The 21,083-nt window shown below is 41.1% G+C and overlaps 2 protein-coding genes across 3 annotated transcripts in view; one reads left to right on the forward strand and one right to left on the reverse strand.

Annotated features, from left to right (window-relative positions):
- Window positions 1-21,083, forward strand: part of LOC129908853 (band 7 protein AGAP004871-like) — a 60,729-nt gene that overhangs the window by 33,252 nt on the left and 6,394 nt on the right. The window contains exon 1 of one of the 2 annotated variants that reach the window (XM_055985653.1): window positions 12,899-13,299. The exons of the other annotated variant lie outside the window; for it this stretch is intronic. Coding sequence (XP_055841628.1) covers window positions 13,155-13,299 — 145 coding nt within the window. The 5' untranslated portion in view covers window positions 12,899-13,154. Of the gene's footprint in view, window positions 1-12,898; window positions 13,300-21,083 lie in introns of those variants that run through there. 2 annotated transcript variants of the gene reach the window in all.
- LOC129909562 (NADH-cytochrome b5 reductase-like) lies at window positions 590-1,555 on the reverse strand. The gene has a single exon (XM_055986636.1). The coding sequence runs from the start codon at window positions 1,517-1,519 to the stop codon at window positions 590-592; it is 930 nt and encodes a 309-aa protein (XP_055842611.1). The 5' UTR covers window positions 1,520-1,555.

The raw sequence follows: 21,083 nt of genomic DNA on the forward strand, positions 1-21,083 counted from the left end.
GTGCCTTTTCTCATGGGGATTTCACCCATGGGGTCAAACATTTTCTAGAGGTTTTATCCGATTGAGATTTATCTTGGGAGATAGTGTATGTCTCGAATCGATAACATTTATGGGAGCTTTTAGCTCGACAAAAATTTAGGAAGTCGACTAATGTGAATTTAAGCCGCAGGTGACTAAAGTGACAACCTCATAGAGCATAGAAGAATATCAACTCGTGAAAAGTTGGAATTAATCGTATGTCGCAATTCGACCCAACGGCGGATCCAGGGGGGGGGGAGGGGCACGGGGGCACGTGTATAGACCTACAATAGACCTACAATTTGAACACAATATTTAGACCTACGCAACTAATAATTTTGCTTATATAATGATCCAGAGAAGCTTCTCACCATGATTAATTTTATCTCTATAAAACTTTTACCGCACCTACAAGAAGTATAATCAAGTTCTAAGGTTATACAAACCAAATTGTTACTTGGGTAACGAAATTTTTCGTTCAAGATGTCATTGTGCTATTTTTATATGGAAAACTTCGCTTCTATTTCGCTGCATATACCTAAGAGTAATAAAAAATAAACACACTATCCGATTACAAAACATATAAACAATTTTTATTGACATTACAATTTCTAAGATATTCTGTTATAAAATTTTGAAAACTGTTCGATCCACATATCACAAATTGCTTTGTTTCAATTTTAATTTCTTCAAGAAGAGTGGAAATAGTGTCTTTATCTAAACGTTGTAATTTTATTTGCTCTTTATATTTTAACTGTCGTTTGAAGTTATCACAATCAACACTACAATCATTACCACACTCAGTGCATTTCTGATGTGATAGAAAAATCTTACTTGAAAAATTCCAAAACTTATTAAATTCCAACAGTTTTTGTCTAAAAATTATGTTATCGATATTTTCAAAGCATGAATAATGGTAAATTCTGCATATATCATCTTCATTTTCAATTATATTTTCTATAATTGGAATTGTTGGTGCAATAGCAACACCTTGACAAAATATAAATAAAGCTTTTTCAACCTTAAAACTTGGTTCATACACAAAAACCCCGATAGGTCCTCGAAATTCAACTTCATCGTTTACTTTCAATTTTTCGATATATTTTGTCATTTTTCCATTTGGTTTTAAATTTACCATTATTTCAAATTCAAATTCTGTTATATCCGTCCAAAATGGTGAATATGGACGTAGAACAGTTTTGTTATCAATATTTTCCACATCAGCTAATAGTGGCGCTCGCATCATTAGATGGTGGCCTGGAGGGCAATCCAAAATAAATTCCGTCAGCTGTTTCTTGTCATCGGCGATGGCAAATTTTAATTGAACAAGATGAGGTTGGTTATTTGGTTGAATTCTTTTGATTAGTTTATATTTGCGATATGTGTGAAGGATATTTATTTTGTTAACAAAATCAACTCGTTTGGTTGATAAGGGCTTGGAATCAAGAATACAATTAGCACAACCATTTCCACAACAATCACTTTGGTTAATATCACACATTTCTGTACCTCAGAAAGTAAACAACTAAAAAAGGTATGTTCGATTGAATAATCGAAATGTCAAAATTTTAGGGACTAGTTCAGAGAAGAGCATTTTTGAAGGTTATACTTTGGAACAAGTGTCTAATAGCATCTGCATGAGATAACTTTGGAATTTGGGTCAGTTCAAATTTTAAATTAATTTTTTTTCCTAACGGTTTGACATTCGAAATGAAAAAAATTTAAAAACTAGGTGTGTTTTTTGTTTATCTATACAGATTTTGCACAAAAAACGACATCGATAAATTGAAATCAAAACAATTTACGTATTAAAAACAACAACAACTTAATCTGTATAGATTTTTGAAAATCCAGATAATTATCCAGATTTAACTTTCTCTTGATAAAAACAGTAGTGCCAAGTCCTTTATTTGTTGTGTTAAAAAAAAGCGGAGAAAATGGGGCTTGAAAAAAGCTCATATAGAAAAAAATTATCAAAAAATTTTTTGACATGGTTGCATTGAAATGTTAATATTTCGAGATATACGCAATGCACTTTTTAGATAAAATTCTTAAATGGATTCTGATAAGAAAATCCCCCACGTGGGGCATCTGAAAATGCCCCACGTGGGGCATTTGAAAATGACCCACGTGGGGCATTTGAAAATGACCCACGTGGGGCATTTGAAAATGACCCACGTGGGGCATCTGAAAATGCCCCACGTGGGGCATCTGGAAATGCCCCACATGGGGCATCTGAAAATGCCCCACATGGGGCATCTGAAAATGCCCCACGTGGAGCATCTGAAAATAACCCACATGGGGCATTTGAAAATGACCAACGTGGGGCATTTGAAAATGACCCACGTGGGGCATTTGAAAATGACCCACGTGGGGCATCTGAAAATGCCCCACGTGGGGCATCTGAAAATGACCCACGTGGGGCATTTGAAAATGACCCACGTGGGGCATTTGAAAATGCCCCACGTGGGGCATCTGAAAATGACCCACGTGGGGCATCTGAAAATGACCCACGTGGGGCATCTGAAAATGACCCACGTCTGGCATCTGAAAATGACCCACGTGGGGCATTTGAAAATGCCCCACGTGGGGCATTTGAAAATGCCCCACGTGGGGCATCTGAAAATGACCCACGTGGGGCATCTGAAAATGACCCACGTGGGGCATTTGAAAATGACCCACGTGGGGCATTTGAAAATGCCCCACGTGGGGCATCTGAAAATGCCCCACGTGGGGCATCTGAAAATGACCCACGTGGGGCATTTGAAAATGACCCACGTGGGGCATTTGAAAATGACCCACGTGGGGCATTTGAAAATGACCCACGTGGGGCATCTGAAAATGACCCACGTGGGGCATCTGAAAATGACCCACGTGGGGCATCTGAAAATGACCCACGTGGGGCATCTGAAAATGACCCACGTGGGGCATTTGAAAATGACCCACGTGGGTCATTTGAAAATGCCCCACGTGGGGCATCTGAAAATGCCCCACGTGGGGCATCTGGAAATGCCCCACGTGGGGCATCTGAAAATGACCCACGTGGGGCATTTGAAAATGACCCACGTGGGGAATTTGAAAATGACCCACGTGGGGCATCTGAAAATGACCCACGTCTGGCATTTGAAAATGACCCACGTGGGGCATTTGAAAATGACCCACGTGGGGCATTTGAAAATGACCCACGTGGGGCATTTGAAAATGACCCACGTGGGGCATCTGAAAATGACCCACGTTTGGCATTTGAAAATGACCCACGTGGGGCATCTGAAAATGCCCCACGTTGGGCATCTGAAAATGACCCACATGGGGCATCTGAAAATGCCCCACGTGGAGCATCTGAAAATGACCCACGTGGGGCATCTGAAAATGACCCACGTTTGGCATTTGAAAATGACCCACGTGGGGCATCTGAAAATGCCCCACGTTGGGCATTTGAAAATGACCCACGTGGGGCATTTGAAAATGACCCACGTGGGGCATTTGAAAATGACCCACGTGGGGCATCTTAAAATGCCCCACGTGGGGCATCTGAAAATGACCCACGTGGGGCATCTGAAAATGACCCACGTGGGGCATCTGAAAATGACCCACGTTTGGCATTTGAAAATGACCCACGTGGGGCATCTGAAAATGCCCCACGTTGGGCATCTGAAAATGACCCACATGGGGCATCTGAAAATGCCCCACGTGGAGCATCTGAAAATGACCCACGTTTGGCATTTGAAAATGACCCACGTGGGGCATCTGAAAATGCCCCACGTTGGGCATCTGAAAATGACCCACATGGGGCATCTGAAAATGCCCCACGTGGGGCATTTGAAAATGACCCACGTGGGGCATTTGAAAATGACCCACGTGGGGCATTTGAAAATGACCCACGTGGGGCATTTGAAAATGACCCACGTGGGGCATCTTAAAATGCCCCACGTGGGGCATCTGAAAATGCCCCACATGGGGCATCTGAAAATGCCCCACATGGGGCATCTGAAAATGCCCTACGTGGAGCATCTGAAAATAACCCACATGGGGCATTTGAAAATGACCCACTTGGGGCATTTGAAAATGACCCACGTGGGGCATTTGAAAATGACCCACGTGGGGCATTTGAAAATGACCCACGTGGGGCATCTTAAAATGCCCCACGTGGGGCATCTGAAAATGACCCACGTGGGGCATCTGAAAATGCCCCACGTGGAGCATCTGAAAATGACCCACGTGGGGCATCTGAAAATGCCCCACGTGGGGCATTTGAAAATGACCCACGTGGGGCATTTGAAAATGACCCACGTGGGGCATTTGAAAATGACCCACGTGGGGCATCTTAAAATGCCCCACGTGGGGCATCTGAAAATGCCCCACATGGGGCATCTGAAAATGCCTCACATGGGGCATCTGAAAATGCCCCACGTGGAGCATCTGAAAATAACCCACATGGGGCATTTGAAAATGACCCACTTGGGGCATTTGAAAATGACCCACGTGGGGCATTTGAAAATGACCCACGTGGGGCATTTGAAAATGACCCACGTGGGGCATCTTAAAATGCCCCACGTGGGGCATCTGAAAATGACCCACGTGGGGCATCTGAAAATGACCCACGTTTGGCATTTGAAAATGACCCACGTGGGGCATCTGAAAATGCCCCACGTTGGGCATCTGAAAATGACCCACATGGGGCATTTGAAAATGACCCACGTGGGGCATTTGAAAATGACCCACGTGGGGCATTTGAAAATGACCCACGTGGGGCATCTTAAAATGCCCCACGTGGGGCATCTGAAAATGCCCCACATGGGGCATCTGAAAATGCCCCACGTGGAGCATCTGAAAATAACCCACATGGGGCATTTGAAAATGACCCACTTGGGGCATTTGAAAATGACCCACGTGGGGCATTTGAAAATGACCCACGTGGGGCATTTGAAAATGACCCACGTGGGGCATCTGAAAATGACCCACGTGGGGCATCTGAAAATGACCCACGTGGGGCATCTGAAAATGACCCACGTTTGGCATTTGAAAATGACCCACGTGGGGCATCTGAAAATGCCCCACGTTGGGCATCTGAAAATGACCCACATGGGGCATCTGAAAATGCCCCACGTGGAGCATCTGAAAATGACCCACGTGGGGCATCTGAAAATGACCCACGTTTGGCATTTGAAAATGACCCACGTGGGGCATCTGAAAATGCCCCACGTTGGGCATCTGAAAATGACATACATGGGGCATCTGAAAATGCCCCACGTGGAGCATCTGAAAATGACCCACGTGGGGCATCTGAAAATGCCCCACGTGGGGCATTTGAAAATGCCCCACGTGGGGCATTTGAAAATGACCCACGTGGGGCATTTGAAAATGACCCACGTGGGGCATTTGAAAATGACCCACGTGGGGCATTTGAAAATGACCCACGTGGGGCATTTGAAAATGCCCCACATGGGGCATCTGAAAATGCCCCACGTGGAGCATCTGAAAATAACCCACATGGGGCATTTGAAAATGACCCACTTGGGGCATTTGAAAATGACCCACGTCTGGCATTTGAAAATGACCCACGTGGGGCATTTGAAAATGACCCACGTGGGGCATCTGAAAATGCCCCACGTTGGGCATCTGAAAATGACCCACGTGGGGCATTTGAAAATGACCCACGTGGGGCATCTGAAAATGACCCACGTGGGGCATTTGAAAATGACCCACGTGGGGCATTTGAAAATGACCCACGTGGGGCATCTTAAAATGCCCCACGTGGGGCATCTGAAAATGACCCACGTGGGGCATTTGAAAATGACCCACGTGGGGCATCTGAAAATGACCCACGTTTGGCATTTGAAAATGACCCACGTGGGGCATCTGAAAATGCCCCACGTTGGGCATCTGAAAATGACCCACATGGGGCATCTGAAAATGCCCCACGTGGAGCATCTGAAAATGACCCACGTGGGGCATCTGAAAATGACCCACGTTTGGCATTTGAAAATGACCCACGTGGGGCATCTGAAAATGCCCCACGTTGGGCATCTGAAAATGACCCACATGGGGCATCTGAAAATGCCCCACGTGGAGCATCTGAAAATGACCCACGTGGGGCATCTGAAAATGCCCCACGTGGGGCATTTGAAAATGACCCACGTGGGGCATTTGAAAATGACCCACGTGGGGCATTTGAAAATGACCCACGTGGGGCATCTTAAAATGCCCCACGTGGGGCATCTGAAAATGCCCCACATGGGGCATCTGAAAATGCCCCACATGGGGCATCTGAAAATGCCCCACGTGGAGCATCTGAAAATAACCCACATGGGGCATTTGAAAATGACCCACTTGGGGCATTTGAAAATGACCCACGTCTGGCATTTGAAAATGACCCACGTGGGGCATTTGAAAATGACCCACGTGGGGCATCTGAAAATGCCCCACGTTGGGCATCTGAAAATGACCCACGTGGGGCATTTGAAAATGACCCACGTGGGGCATCTGAAAATGACCCACGTGGGGCATTTGAAAATGACCCACGTGGGGCATTTGAAAATGACCCACGTGGGGCATTTGAAAATGACCCACGTGGGGCATTTGAAAATGACCCACGTGGGGCATCTGAAAATGCCCCACGTTGGGCATCTTAAAATGCCCCACGTGGGGCATCTGAAAATGACATACGTGGGGCATCTGAAAATGACCCACGTGGGGCATTTTAAAATGACCCACGTTTGGCATTTGAAAATGACCCACGTGGGGCAACTAAAAAAGCCCCACCTGGGGCATCTGAAAATGACCCACGTGGGGCATCTGAAAATGACCCACGTGGGGCTTTTGAAAATGACCCACGTGGGGCATTTGAAAATGACCCACGTGGGGCATCTGAAAATGACATACGTGGGGCATCTGAAAATGCCCCACGTGGGGCATCTGAAAATGACCCACGTGGGGCATTTGAAAATGACCCACGTGGGGCATTTGAAAATGCCCCACGTGGGGCATCTGAAAATGACCCACGTGGGGCATCTGAAAATGCCCCACGTGGGGCATTTGAAAATGCCCCACGTGGGGCATTTGAAAATGACCCACGTGGGGCATTTGAAAATGTCCCACGTGGGGCATCTGAAAATGACCCACGTGGGGCATTTTAAAATGACCCACGTGGGGCATTTGAAAATGACCCACATGGGGCATCTGAAAATGACCCACGTGGGGCATCTGAAAATGACCCACGTGGGGCATTTTAAAATGACCCACGTGGGGCATTTGAAAATGACCCACATGGGGCATCTGAAAATGCCCCACGAGGGGCATCTGAAAATGACCCACGTTGGGCATTTGAAAATGACCCACGTGGGGCATCTGGAAATGCCCCACGTGGGTCATTTTCAGATGCCCCACGTGGGGCATTTGAAAATGACCCACGTGGGGCATCTGAAAATGCCCCACGTGGGGCATCTGAAAATGACCCACGTGGGGCATTTGAAAATGACCCACGTGGGGCATCTGAAAATGCCCCACGTGGGGCATCTGAAAATGACCCACGTGGGGCATCTGAAAATGACCCACGTGGGGCATCTGAAAATGACCCACGTGGGGCATTTGAAAATGACCCACGTGGGGCATTTGAAAATGACCCACGTGGGGCATTTGAAAATGACCCACGTGGGGCATTTGAAAATGACCCACGTGGGGCATTTGAAAATGACCCACGTGGGGCATCTGGAAATGCCCCACGTGGGGCATCTGGAAATGCCCCACGTGGGGCATCTGAAAATGACCCACGTGGGGCATTTGAAAATGACCCACGTGGGGCATCTGAAAATGACCCACGTGGGGCATCTGAAAATGCCCCACGTGGGGCATCTGGAAATGCCCCACGTGGGGCATCTGAAAATGACATACGTGGGGCATTTGAAAATGACCCACGTGGGGCATCTGAAAATGACCCACGTGGGTCATTTTCAGATGCCCCATGTATGTCATTTTCAGATGCCCAACGTGGGGCATTTTCAGATGCCCCACGTGGGTCATTTTCAAATGCCAAACGTGGGTCATTTTCAGATGCCCCACGTATGTCATTTTCAGATGCCCCACGTGGGGCATTTCCAGATGCCCCACGTGGGGCATTTTCAGATGCCCCACGTGGGTCATTTTCAGATGCCCCACGTGGGTCATTTTCAGATGCCCCACGTGGGGCATTTGAAAATGACCCACGTGGGGCATCTGAAAATGACCCACGTTTGGCATTTGAAAATGACCCACGTGGGGCATCTGAAAATATCCCACGTTGGGCATCTGAAAATGACATACATGGGGCATTTGAAAATGACCCACGTGGGGCATTTGAAAATGACCCACGTGGGGCATTTGAAAATGACCCACGTGGGGCATTTGAAAATGCCCCACATGGGGCATCTGAAAATGCCCCACGTGGAGCATCTGAAAATAACCCACATGGGGCATTTGAAAATGACCCACTTGGGGCATTTGAAAATGACCCACGTCTGGCATTTGAAAATGACCCACGTGGGGCATTTGAAAATGACCCACGTGGGGCATCTGAAAATGCCCCACGTTGGGCATCTGAAAATGACCCACGTGGGGCATTTGAAAATGACCCACGTGGGGCATCTGAAAATGACCCACGTGGGGCATTTGAAAATGACCCACGTGGGGCATTTGAAAATGACCCACGTGGGGCATCTTAAAATGCCCCACGTGGGGCATCTGAAAATGACCCACGTGGGGCATTTGAAAATGACCCACGTGGGGCATCTGAAAATGACCCACGTTTGGCATTTGAAAATGACCCACGTGGGGCATCTGAAAATGCCCCACGTTGGGCATCTGAAAATGACCCACATTGGGCATCTGAAAATGCCCCACGTGGAGCATCTGAAAATGACCCACGTGGGGCATCTGAAAATGACCCACGTTTGGCATTTGAAAATGACCCACGTGGGGCATCTGAAAATGCCCCACGTTGGGCATCTGAAAATGACCCACATGGGGCATCTGAAAATGCCCCACGTGGAGCATCTGAAAATGACCCACGTGGGGCATCTGAAAATGCCCCACGTGGGGCATTTGAAAATGACCCACGTGGGGCATTTGAAAATGACCCACGTGGGGCATTTGAAAATGACCCACGTGGGGCATCTTAAAATGCCCCACGTGGGGCATCTGAAAATGCCCCACATGGGGCATCTGAAAATGCCCCACATGGGGCATCTGAAAATGCCCCACGTGGAGCATCTGAAAATAACCCACATGGGGCATTTGAAAATGACCCACTTGGGGCATTTGAAAATGACCCACGTCTGGCATTTGAAAATGACCCACGTGGGGCATTTGAAAATGACCCACGTGGGGCATCTGAAAATGCCCCACGTTGGGCATCTGAAAATGACCCACGTGGGGCATTTGAAAATGACCCACGTGGGGCATCTGAAAATGACCCACGTGGGGCATTTGAAAATGACCCACGTGGGGCATTTGAAAATGACCCACGTGGGGCATTTGAAAATGACCCACGTGGGGCATTTGAAAATGACCCACGTGGGGCATCTGAAAATGCCCCACGTTGGGCATCTTAAAATGCCCCACGTGGGGCATCTGAAAATGACATACGTGGGGCATCTGAAAATGACCCACGTGGGGCATGTTAAAATGACCCACGTTTGGCATTTGAAAATGACCCACGTGGGGCAACTAAAAAAGCCCCACCTGGGGCATCTGAAAATGACCCACGTGGGGCATCTGAAAATGACCCACGTGGGGCTTTTGAAAATGACCCACGTGGGGCATTTGAAAATGACCCACGTGGGGCATCTGAAAATGACATACGTGGGGCATCTGAAAATGCCCCACGTGGGGCATCTGAAAATGACCCACGTGGGGCATTTGAAAATGACCCACGTGGGGCATTTGAAAATGCCCCACGTGGGGCATCTGAAAATGACCCACGTGGGGCATCTGAAAATGCCCCACGTGGGGCATTTGAAAATGCCCCACGTGGGGCATTTGAAAATGACCCACGTGGGGCATTTGAAAATGTCCCACGTGGGGCATCTGAAAATGACCCACGTGGGGCATTTTAAAATGACCCACGTGGGGCATTTGAAAATGACCCACATGGGGCATCTGAAAATGACCCACGTGGGGCATCTGAAAATGACCCACGTGGGGCATTTTAAAATGACCCACGTGGGGCATTTGAAAATGACCCACATGGGGCATCTGAAAATGCCCCACGAGGGGCATCTGAAAATGACCCACGTTGGGCATTTGAAAATGACCCACGTGGGGCTTCTGGAAATGCCCCACGTGGGTCATTTTCAGATGCCCCACGTGGGGCATTTGAAAATGACCCACGTGGGGCATCTGAAAATGCCCCACGTGGGGCATCTGAAAATGACCCACGTGGGGCATTTGAAAATGACCCACGTGGGGCATTTGAAAATGACCCACGTGGGGCATCTGAAAATGCCCCACGTGGGGCATCTGAAAATGACCCACGTGGGGCATCTGAAAATGACCCACGTGGGGCATCTGAAAATGACCCACGTGGGGCATCTGAAAATGACCCACGTGGGGCATTTGAAAATGACCCACGTGGGGCATTTGAAAATGACCCACGTGGGGCATTTGAAAATGACCCACGTGGGGCATTTGAAAATGACCCACGTGGGGCATTTGAAAATGACCCACGTGGGGCATCTGGAAATGCCCCACGTGGGGCATCTGGAAATGCCCCACGTGGGGCATCTGAAAATGACCCACGTGGGGCATTTGAAAATGACCCACGTGGGGCATTTGAAAATGACCCACGTGGGGCATCTGAAAATGACCCACGTGGGGCATCTGAAAATGACCCACGTGGGGCATCTGAAAATGACCCACGTGGGGCATCTGAAAATGACCCACGTGGGGCATCTGAAAATGCCCCACGTGGGGCATCTGGAAATGCCCCACGTGGGGCATCTGAAAATGACATACGTGGGGCATTTGAAAATGACCCACGTGGGGCATCTGAAAATGACCCACGTCTGGCATTTGAAAATGACCCACGTGGGGCATTTGAAAATGACCCACGTGGGGCATTTGAAAATGACCCACGTGGGGCATCTGAAAATGACCCACGTCTGGCATTTGAAAATGACCCACGTGGGGCATCTGAAAATGCCCCACGTGGGGCATCTGAAAATGACCCACGTGGGGCATCTGAAAATGACCCACGTGGGGCATTTGAAAATGACCCACGTGGGGCATCTGAAAATGACCCACGTGGGGCATCTAAAAATGCCCCACGTGGGGCATCTGAAAATGACCCACGTGGGGCATTTGAAAATGACCCACGTGGGGCATCTGAAAATGACCCGCGTGGGGCATCTGAAAATGCCCCACGTGGGGCATCTGAAAATGACCCACGTGGGGCATCTGAAAATGACCCACGTGGGGCATCTGAAAATGACCCACGTGGGGCATTTGAAAATGACCCACGTGGGGCATCTGAAAATGACCCGCGTGGGGCATCTGAAAATGCCCCACGTGGGGCATCTGAAAATGACCCACGTGGGGCATTTGAAAATGACCCACGTGGGGCATTTGAAAATGACCCACGTGGGGCATTTGAAAATGACCCACGTGGGGCATCTGGAAATGCCCCACGTGGGGCTTTTTTGCGGCTGATCGCGCAGCCGCAAAAAATATAAATGTAAAAAGAAAAATGATGTAAGAAATAGTTTTTGTCTTTTTACATGTTTTATTTTTAATTCATGTGTAAAAAAATAAAATAAATAAATTTTCCATTTTTTATATTTTGATTTAATAAATTAGTGCACACTTTACGTTTACATAGATTAAATACATACAATGTAAAATCAGCGAAAAAAATTATAACATGATATCTATAATACCTTCAAAAAATTTTGCTTCTTAGGCTCATTTCACACATAGCCAGCGACTATCTAGCGGGCCCGGGGAGCCGGTTTTTCTTTACGTTTTCAATTTAATCGTATGAAGGCGCCCATAAAAACGTGTATCTAGCAACCGGCTATCCGGGACGTTTACCCGGTTCCCTATGTGTGATATGGGCCTTAGTATTTTGCAATTACCTATATTGAAAAGATTTCATTTCTGTTTAAACAACATTAAACTCGTATTATTTTTATTTAAAAAATATTTTAAAAATTCTCCAGATTATGCGTTTAACCAAAAATGTTTGGTTACATTTATGTATCAGTAGGTGTCGGGAAAATTTCTGTATACTCCTAATTAATTAGCAATTAAAAAAAAATGGTTTATTATAACTCAGTTGTAAAATCTTACTTTAACCTAAGTTTTTCCGATTCCCGGAAGTAAGCCAAACAATTCCATAATATTCAACACAAAACTATGTTAAAAACTTTTTAGGTTTATTTAAAATTTTTTGTTTAGATCTTTTTGTTTATATAATTTGATCAATTATAAACAAAACAGAAAAAAACTATGAATTTCAATACGAATAACCACAAAGCAACCGTTTCTTGTAGTTCGTGTTGGCGTGTGTTCGGTGTTCCTTCTTCCTAAATTTATTAAAAATATTATAACTATGGCGCTCTCTGGCATGGTTCCGCTAACACCGCAATATCACCTTCAGTGGGCTATCATCATTTTCATTCACTATGTGTTGTTTTTTCAAAAACAACAAAAAAAAAGACGATGCTAATCCCAATCCCAACCTAAAAATAAATTTCAAAAACAATATAGTTCTCCAGACCGCACGATAGGAATGAAATATTGACATTTTCTCAGTTGGAAAATTGTATTTACATGCCACGCGTATTATTGTCTAGGAATATTCTGTGGGTCTGGGAGAATTTTAAATTTTAGGTGTTCAGTGTAACGTGTACTGCCGGAGGATTAAGACGAAAAATCGAAAAAAAAACAAGGTTCTTTGAAACGTTCAGTGCTTCAAAAATATTTTCGAAATCTAGAAGTTAGAGCAATTTTTGTTCCTTGGTCGAAATAAGACAAAATTTTTATTTTAAGTCTTGATCTAATTGAATTTTTAGGTTCTTGTATTTGCTAAGTTTAAAAAAAACTTAACGAGTAATTTAATTGTTAAAAAGTTAGTGTTAAAATTTTACAATTCATTGTGAATAAAAATGGCTACAAATTCATCGAGAACTCATCAGCAGCGTCCACCAGCACATATAAATATGTTTACTGATAGAACGATTCAAGCCATACCTGTGCCACCGCCACCAGTACAACATCATGTCCATCAGGTTTATCAAGGACTTAAGACTTGTAAGCTTCTTTTGGTTTAAATGTATAAAAATTGATTTATTAAAGGTATCTTTTATAAAACCGTTTAACTAATTTCTGACTTTTTCGTGAACGCCTCACCCGATTCCAACACAAATTTTTATTAAGAAGCGTTTTTTGGTTTTGAAAAAATCAATTTTTTTGGGAACAGCTCAGTGATTTTTTTAACTTTTGGTTTTTTGTTGTCGATTTTCGTATTTCAAAATTTAACTCTACACTTTTCTTCCCACTGCCCATTTTAAGTATTAGTTACATTAATAAATTCATCTAGATTTTAAATATTTTTAACATTTTCTTTCTAGTTGAAATAATCACTTTTGAAAATAAACGTTTATTTACTTTCTAACAAGTGTTTTGATGGGCAATGTCAAACAAAAATTCTGTTCAACTTATTTATTTTGAAAAGAAAAATAAAAACACAAAAGGTGAATAATTATTTACAAAATAGTTTTTCATCAAGTTTACTTAGAAGATGCAATTTTTGTATATTTACACAAAAATGATATCTAAATAAATTTATGTTTACATAAATCTTGTCTCGGAGATCGGGAGATAGTCTATGCGAAATCTAGAGCACATGTTCTTCTACATTTTTCAATATTTAAGAATTTATAAAGGAAATTTAAATTTAATTTCACATAACGAAGATTAAACGATGCATTTCTTTTGTAATTTTAGTTGGGATTTGATGCATCCATATTATGAGGGAATGATTGATTGCCGAGCGGAATGTTTTCCTTACATAATAGCCTGGGATATCTATTTTTAAACAGATTGCATTTAAAACTAATCAATTTAAGTTTTGAATGTTAAGGATCAGTCATTTCACTACAGTGTTTTTAAAGTAAATTGTAAAGCTAATAAAAACAATGATCTGATCCGGGTCACGAGGAAAATAAAACACAGCTAAAAACTAGTGGTTTTTAACACTCTGTAGGCAAACCTCTTTTTTGCGAATTTGGTTTATACTTTTTCATGGCGCTAGAACTTTTTTCCGTCTCAGTATTTTATGGAGAATCATATATGAAATTGATGTAAAATTTTCCGAGGGATTCGAATACTGTATTCACAATTGCAAAAAAATGTATTTTCACCCTTATAAAGACACTTTTCTGTGACCACTTTTCATTATTGTCCTGCCAAATTCGCACCCGTGTGCCGACAGAGGGCTAAGCTCCATTCACTCCATTCATTCTAATACGTAACGTTAATTAGAGGAGCTCCGTGACACCAGAACTGAGACCTCAAAGTTTTTAAAGCAAACTTGTCTAATTCGTTTGTCCGCCTTTTGTCCATATTTTTTCATCCAAAATTTTCCTTTTCCCACCCTACAAAAAAATTTTGGACCAAATTAATTTTTTTTGTAGATGATAGATACGTTTAGATGGTATTCAAAAAGAAAAATTTTGTACGGAAAATTTCAAAGTTCCATAAAATCCACAAAAAAATTTTTTTCCAAAAATTTTAGCAAAAGAATCTTATTCAAAAAAACTAAGAGAAGGAAACTGTTAGCATAAATTGAGTTACGAAGTAAATTAAAATATATTTGAATTACTTCAGATACAAGGGATACAAATTATGTGATTCAGTGTAATGTATAATGCATTGGTAGCCACATAATATATATATATTGATTTAAAAAAAATGTTACCCCAGGGGCCCAAAAAAAAATAAACTGTTTTTTTAAAAGAAGAATTATAATTTTATCTTAGGGCCTCAAAAAATATTACTTGAATAATCTTTGCAACCACAAATAATACATTAGGGGCCCCAAAAAAGCAGAAAAAAGTTTTGTTAATGACATACCATGGCGTACCAAATATTATTTAAAGTCAATACATTAAGGGCCCAAAAAAAATATTAAAAATTTGGTCGAAATCTGTTTTGTCGTTTTTGAGGAATTCATAAATCCAAAAAACCGTTCTATGGCAGGTACCGTTAATAACGGTACAAAAAATATTTTTTTTATTATCAAAGGAGGCTCTTATCTGTAACAGTAAGCAGAAAAATTTTAATCAAAATCGTTAGAGCCGTTTTTGAAATAAATCAACTTTTCTGTTTCCGTTTTATGACAGGTACCGTTTTGGTCCTAAAAAAAAACTTCAATTTCTCCTCTAGGGAATTACCCAAAACTGTTAACAACCAAGTTTGAAGAAAATCGCTTCAGTAGTCTATTGCTGTAGCTAGAGGTTCTTACAGACAGACAGACAGACAGAATTGCCGGACCCACTTTTTTTGGCATTCTCAATCATCGTAATGTCACGTAAAATTGTTATCTCGAGTTCGATTTTTTTTACGAATCCTAAACTTTCCCTATAGTACCTAAATCGCAAGTAAAAAATTGTTTTTTAAATTAAATTACACTTGTTGATGGATTACTAAATATTACATTATTAAGGAGTTCAAAAATATTCATCAAATTTTCTGATGGCATGACAAATATTATTTGAGGATCCTCAAAAGCTATTACTTCAGTGGTTCAAAACAATCAAATGGAAAATTAAATATCAATTCAGGGGCCCCAACATAAATACATCAGGGCCCAAAATAAAAACATTACGTTATTGGTGGCATTCCGAATATTACTTCAGAACAGAGGTCCCAATACCTATTAATTCTTGGCTGAACTATCAGTTCTAAGCTAAAATAATTTTTATTTTAGGGGTCTCTAAATACTTTAGTATTGGGGGCCCCCAGCACAAGTATTTACTACATTTATGATAGACATTTTAAGTAAGTATAGCAAAGTGCATTACGAACATATTAAAACATTAAAATAAACCTAAAAATAAATAAGCCATACAAAAAAAAAATGTATGGCGTATACGTACTTTTTTTTGTATCTAAGGGGCCCCCAAATATCAAAGGGGCCCCAAAATTTAGTCTTGCCCCGGGGCCCCGGCGACTCAACGTACGCCACTGGTGAAAGCTTTTTTCAAATTAAGTCTGCATTAAAAAAAAAAAAAATATTCTTACAGAAAAATTAAAATTTTTCAAAAAAGGAAAAACATAAGGTCGAATTACGAAAAGGGGATATTGAATATTTTTGAAATTTCGATTTAAGCTGTTGATTAAACACTGTGGTTGTTCGATTCTGTAGCAGACCGGATACCTACCTTTTCTAGTAAAAAAGATGGGTCTTCACTTTTCTTCAGATAAAAATAAATTAAAAAAAAAACTATCATAGGGTTTTTATTAGAAAACGCAAACGGCTTTTCTTTCTATTATTTAAAAAAAAAATTATGCTAAAAAAATAGTCGATTAAAAACGGGAGGTTTCAAGTTAAAAGGAAGTAAACTTATCATTTACCCTGTAGTATCTTATCCACCCAGGCTACAAAATTTTATAAAGTAGATCCAAAATGTTTTGAAAATATTTTCAAACTAAATTATTGCATTTAAAACTAACTTCCATTTAAAACTAACTGCCCGAAATTATATTCCTACCTAATAAAGTCTTAAAATTACTTCAACAGATTTCCTAAACGAGAAAAGTTCCCATCAAAATCATGACATGATAATACCCACAAAGCCTATCGTCAACTTTGCCAAACAATTTATCACTCATGTTCATATTAATCTATCCTGAAATGTCCTCGTATTTCATCAGTTACAATGTTAAAAAAGCTATTAATGGATATCCATTATAAAATTCCACCATCTGACAATGAATTACACAAAAAAAAAAAACAAAGACAAAGTGAAAATACAGACCCATCGTCAAGAGTGTTCCAAAAATTCTGGGCCACAATCAATCAACAAGATGTCAAGATCAAAAAACAACACCAGCATTCGAATAAACATGTCATTCGAATTCGAATATATCGCGCGCTTCTGATCTTTTTTTCCTCCGTAAAGTCTGTGTGAAAAAAATCAATTTTATTATTTAATCTTTCACACCATGGAGTTTTGATGAACGATCTGAGCGGAAAAAAATACATATACCTCCTGTCTCGATGTGATTTATAAGGATTTTATGAGACTTGTCTTGTTGAAAATTAAACAACCTAAATGGCACGATTTTTCAAAATGAAATATGTCCGACATTTCTCCAGGAAAATATTTTGAGAAATGTCTTTTTATCTTTTTTAAAAATAAATACTTTGTAACGAGACAGGTGCGGATACATAAATTGAGTTTTGGGAAAAGGGGGAGGATCATGTTGTCTTAAAGTCAATAAAGCTCCTTGAAAAAGGAAGGTGCCTCTGATCAAAAGTTAATGACATCTTAAAGAAAATAAAAAATCATCTAAGCAAGTAATTTAAAAAACGTTTCCGAGATACAAGAAGTTTAATATTCTTCCCCTCCACATTCGCGGACATGCCTTGGCACGAGTAAAATACCGGAAAACTATAAAATCTACATTGCCTCTTCTCAACTATTAACTTAATAAATAAAATTAAAAAATAAAAAAAGTAATAATAACGAATCGCCAGCATTCAATTTTCTATTGTTCACACCTATCGAATGCTAATTTTAGGCCTCATCGCACTATAAACTTTATTACTTTGAGCGATTCCGAAAATTGCTCTAAAAATTTTTCCGACCAATTAAATGTTCAGCTCTTTTTGAAATTAAATTGAAATAATTATTATTACGCCCGAAACTATTAGTAGCTGTGTTGTTTGCATTTTATCGGATCGTTATTGATCTACAAAATGTTCCAATAAAATTACAAACAACGTGCGATCTGTAAACAGACTGTTTTGTTATATTCACTGGATTCTTGAGTTTTTATTTGATCTGCCGATATTCGTGTCTGAGAATAAGTTTTATTTTTGATTTTTTTTGTTTATCTTTTATAAATCGAGAAAAATTTGGCAAATTTGATGTTTATTGATGGAAGATTTATGGGGTGATTAAGAGATATTCAGATAGTTTGGATTTTTTTTTGGACGTTTGCAGGTTGTCTGGTCTGGGCAGTTTGAATTTAGTTCAGGGAAAAATGTGTCATGAAATTAGAGAAACTCAAAAGAATATTACAAATATTTTTATAGTTTGTCTCGATGGAGAAATGTGCAATCAATCTCATGAAAAAAAAAGAAATTTGAAGTGAAAAGTATGTTTGCTTCGTATGTTTCAGGTAAAATCAGCAGATTGGTATTATTGGTTTTTCGTCTACTCTGTAGTTAACGTTTGAGAATGGAATATAAAATTAATAGCCATATAGGTGCTCAATAATAACATAAACTGGGGAAACCGACGAAGTTACGAATACCAGAGTTACGGGCGACAGAGTTACGAGCGTCAAAGTTACGAAAAACTAGAGTTACGAATTCAAAAGTTATGTTAAGCTATGACATGTGATTTTTGGGTTGGCAACAATTGCGAGGAACGATATGGAATTATGGAAATACAAACAAGATATTAACATTTTTCTCATTGGGCAGAACTAAATGAGTAAAGCGAAAATGGGTGTTATTTAATCTTGTAAAATTTTGATTGGATAGGTATAGATATACATAGAATACATATATGGTTTTGTTTTTGTGAGAAGATCGCAAAAACGTTGAAATAGAAAAAAAAACATAAGTATACTTACTTATACTTATGTAAGTTTGGGGGACATAATTGAAATTAACTTCTTATTTGTCCAACTAATATTGCACCTACGTATCGATATTCTCTTATTTATGTTTCCATAATTTCATATCGTTCCTCGCAATTGTTGCCAACCCAAAAATCACATGTCATAGCTTAACATAACTTAAGAATTCGTAACTCTAGTTTTTCGTAACTTCGGTTTCGCGTAACTTTGACGGCCGTAACTCTGTCGCTCGTAACTCTGCTATTCGTAACTACGTTACCATTTCCATAAACTGAAGTGATACCGAAATTTTTCTTTTGTCATTTAATTAGTTAATCTAATATTTCAATTTCGAGTTGGTACTAATGCAAAAAAAAAGTTTTTTTTTAAATTTTAATAATCGAATTAAAAATAAAATGCACGACTGGATTTCAAAATAGTTTAATATCTCGTTTTCGAAAATTCGATTTTTCCAAAAAAAAAAAAATTTCAAATATTTTTTTTTTTTTTTCATTCAATAAATATTTGAATTTTTTTTTGAAGTTATACTTCTTATGGGAGGGTGAGTATGAAAATTTACTTTTTGACAAGAATGTCAAAGGGATTATGACGCGATCACCCTGGGTAGCAGGGCTGTCGTTTCACCTTTAGAGTAGGCAGTACTTTAGTATTTAAAAATGCAGTACGCCGCAGTACGGCAAACATAAAACACACAACACGTTGCAAGTTACATGTTTCATGTGGAAAGATGCATGTGGCAAGTTGTATGTGGCAAGTTGCATGTGGCAAGTTGCATGTGGCAAGTTGTATGCGGCAAGTTGAGTGTGGCAAGTTGCATGTGGCAAGTTGCATGTGGCAAGCTGCATGTGGCAAGTTGCGTGTGGTAAGTTGCATGTGGGAAGTTGCATGTGAGAAGTTGCATGTGGTAATTTCCATGTGGCAAGTTGCCAGGGTTGCAAAAAGCTCACATTTCAGCTCAGCTCACAGCTCAGCTCAAATTTCTAGCTCACTTTTGAGCTAGGTACCATAGCTCAGCTCATTTGAGCTGAGCTGAATGTTAGCGCCCCCAACTTCCAACGCCTATATCTCGAAATTTTGAAGAAAATGAAAAAAAAATGTTTTGATGCCAAAAGGTAGCGGGGATTTTAACCTACATTTGGGTACAACTCTCATCCCTGTAGGTCCACGCGTTCTCCAACAGGGAGAACTTAAAAGTAAAAAAAAAAATAAGAGTGTGTGTACATGTACACGCGACTGAAGTTATACTTCTCATTCAGTAAATGTAAATGAATTTCATTTCTTCTTCTTCTTCTTCCTTTTTCTCGGCGCTGTTATGATCTCGATGTCGAGGGGATCATAACCTTCCCACGTTACTGCTTCACACTAGTGATCCGCCTGTGGGGTTCGCCGGGTTGACCTCAGAAATCGGCGGCAAGCCTCCCGGTTTTGTATTGTTCCGTTTCTGAGGCCAACTGAATGCTGGTGTTTTTGCATTTGCTTGTACCAGGAGTTTTTAGGCCTACCTTTCTTTTTATTTCGTGTTGGAACGTTATATGATATTGCTTTTTTGACGGGGTTCTCAGGATCTCTCCTTTGAACATGGCAATACCAACTGAGTCGGTCGTGTTCAATTTTTTGGGAGATGGTATTTTTAACATGAAGGCTTCCTCGGATCTTTGTACTTCTAATTCTATCAAGCTTTGTTACTCCTGCTGTCATGCTATTATTAAATTAATTAATCCACACTTCGTTTTTTTACATTTTTATCAAGTGAACAATAAATTAATTCTTTCATCCTCCTTGCGTCCATGTAGTTTTCAATTTATTCTGTGAAATTTACTCATGTTGTGCGGTTCAAAACGTACGGTATATGGTTAACGAAAGTAAATGAATTGCGCATAAAATGTGCGATATGGTAATTTTATGAGAATTGTGTGTGCTTCAGCACTAGTAGTAGCAAAATGGAACTTGCAGGGTTGCTACAAAGCTCAAAAGTTAGCTGAGCTCAGCTCACAGCTCAGCTCAAATTTTGAGCTATGTACCATAGCGCAGCTCATTTGAGCTGAGCTGATGGTTGAGCTGAGCTGTTGGGTGAGCTGAGCTGTCGGTGAGCTGAGCTGAGCTGTTGGGTGAGCTAAGGTAAAGTGAGCTGAGCTGAGCTGTGATGGGTAAGAGGATACATTGATTTTTATTTGGAAAGTATAATGAAATATGAAGATATTTTAAACTTTTATAAAACA

Source organism: Episyrphus balteatus, chromosome 2, assembly GCF_945859705.1.
Source record: "Episyrphus balteatus chromosome 2, idEpiBalt1.1, whole genome shotgun sequence".
Lineage (NCBI taxonomy): Eukaryota > Metazoa > Arthropoda > Insecta > Diptera > Syrphidae > Episyrphus > Episyrphus balteatus.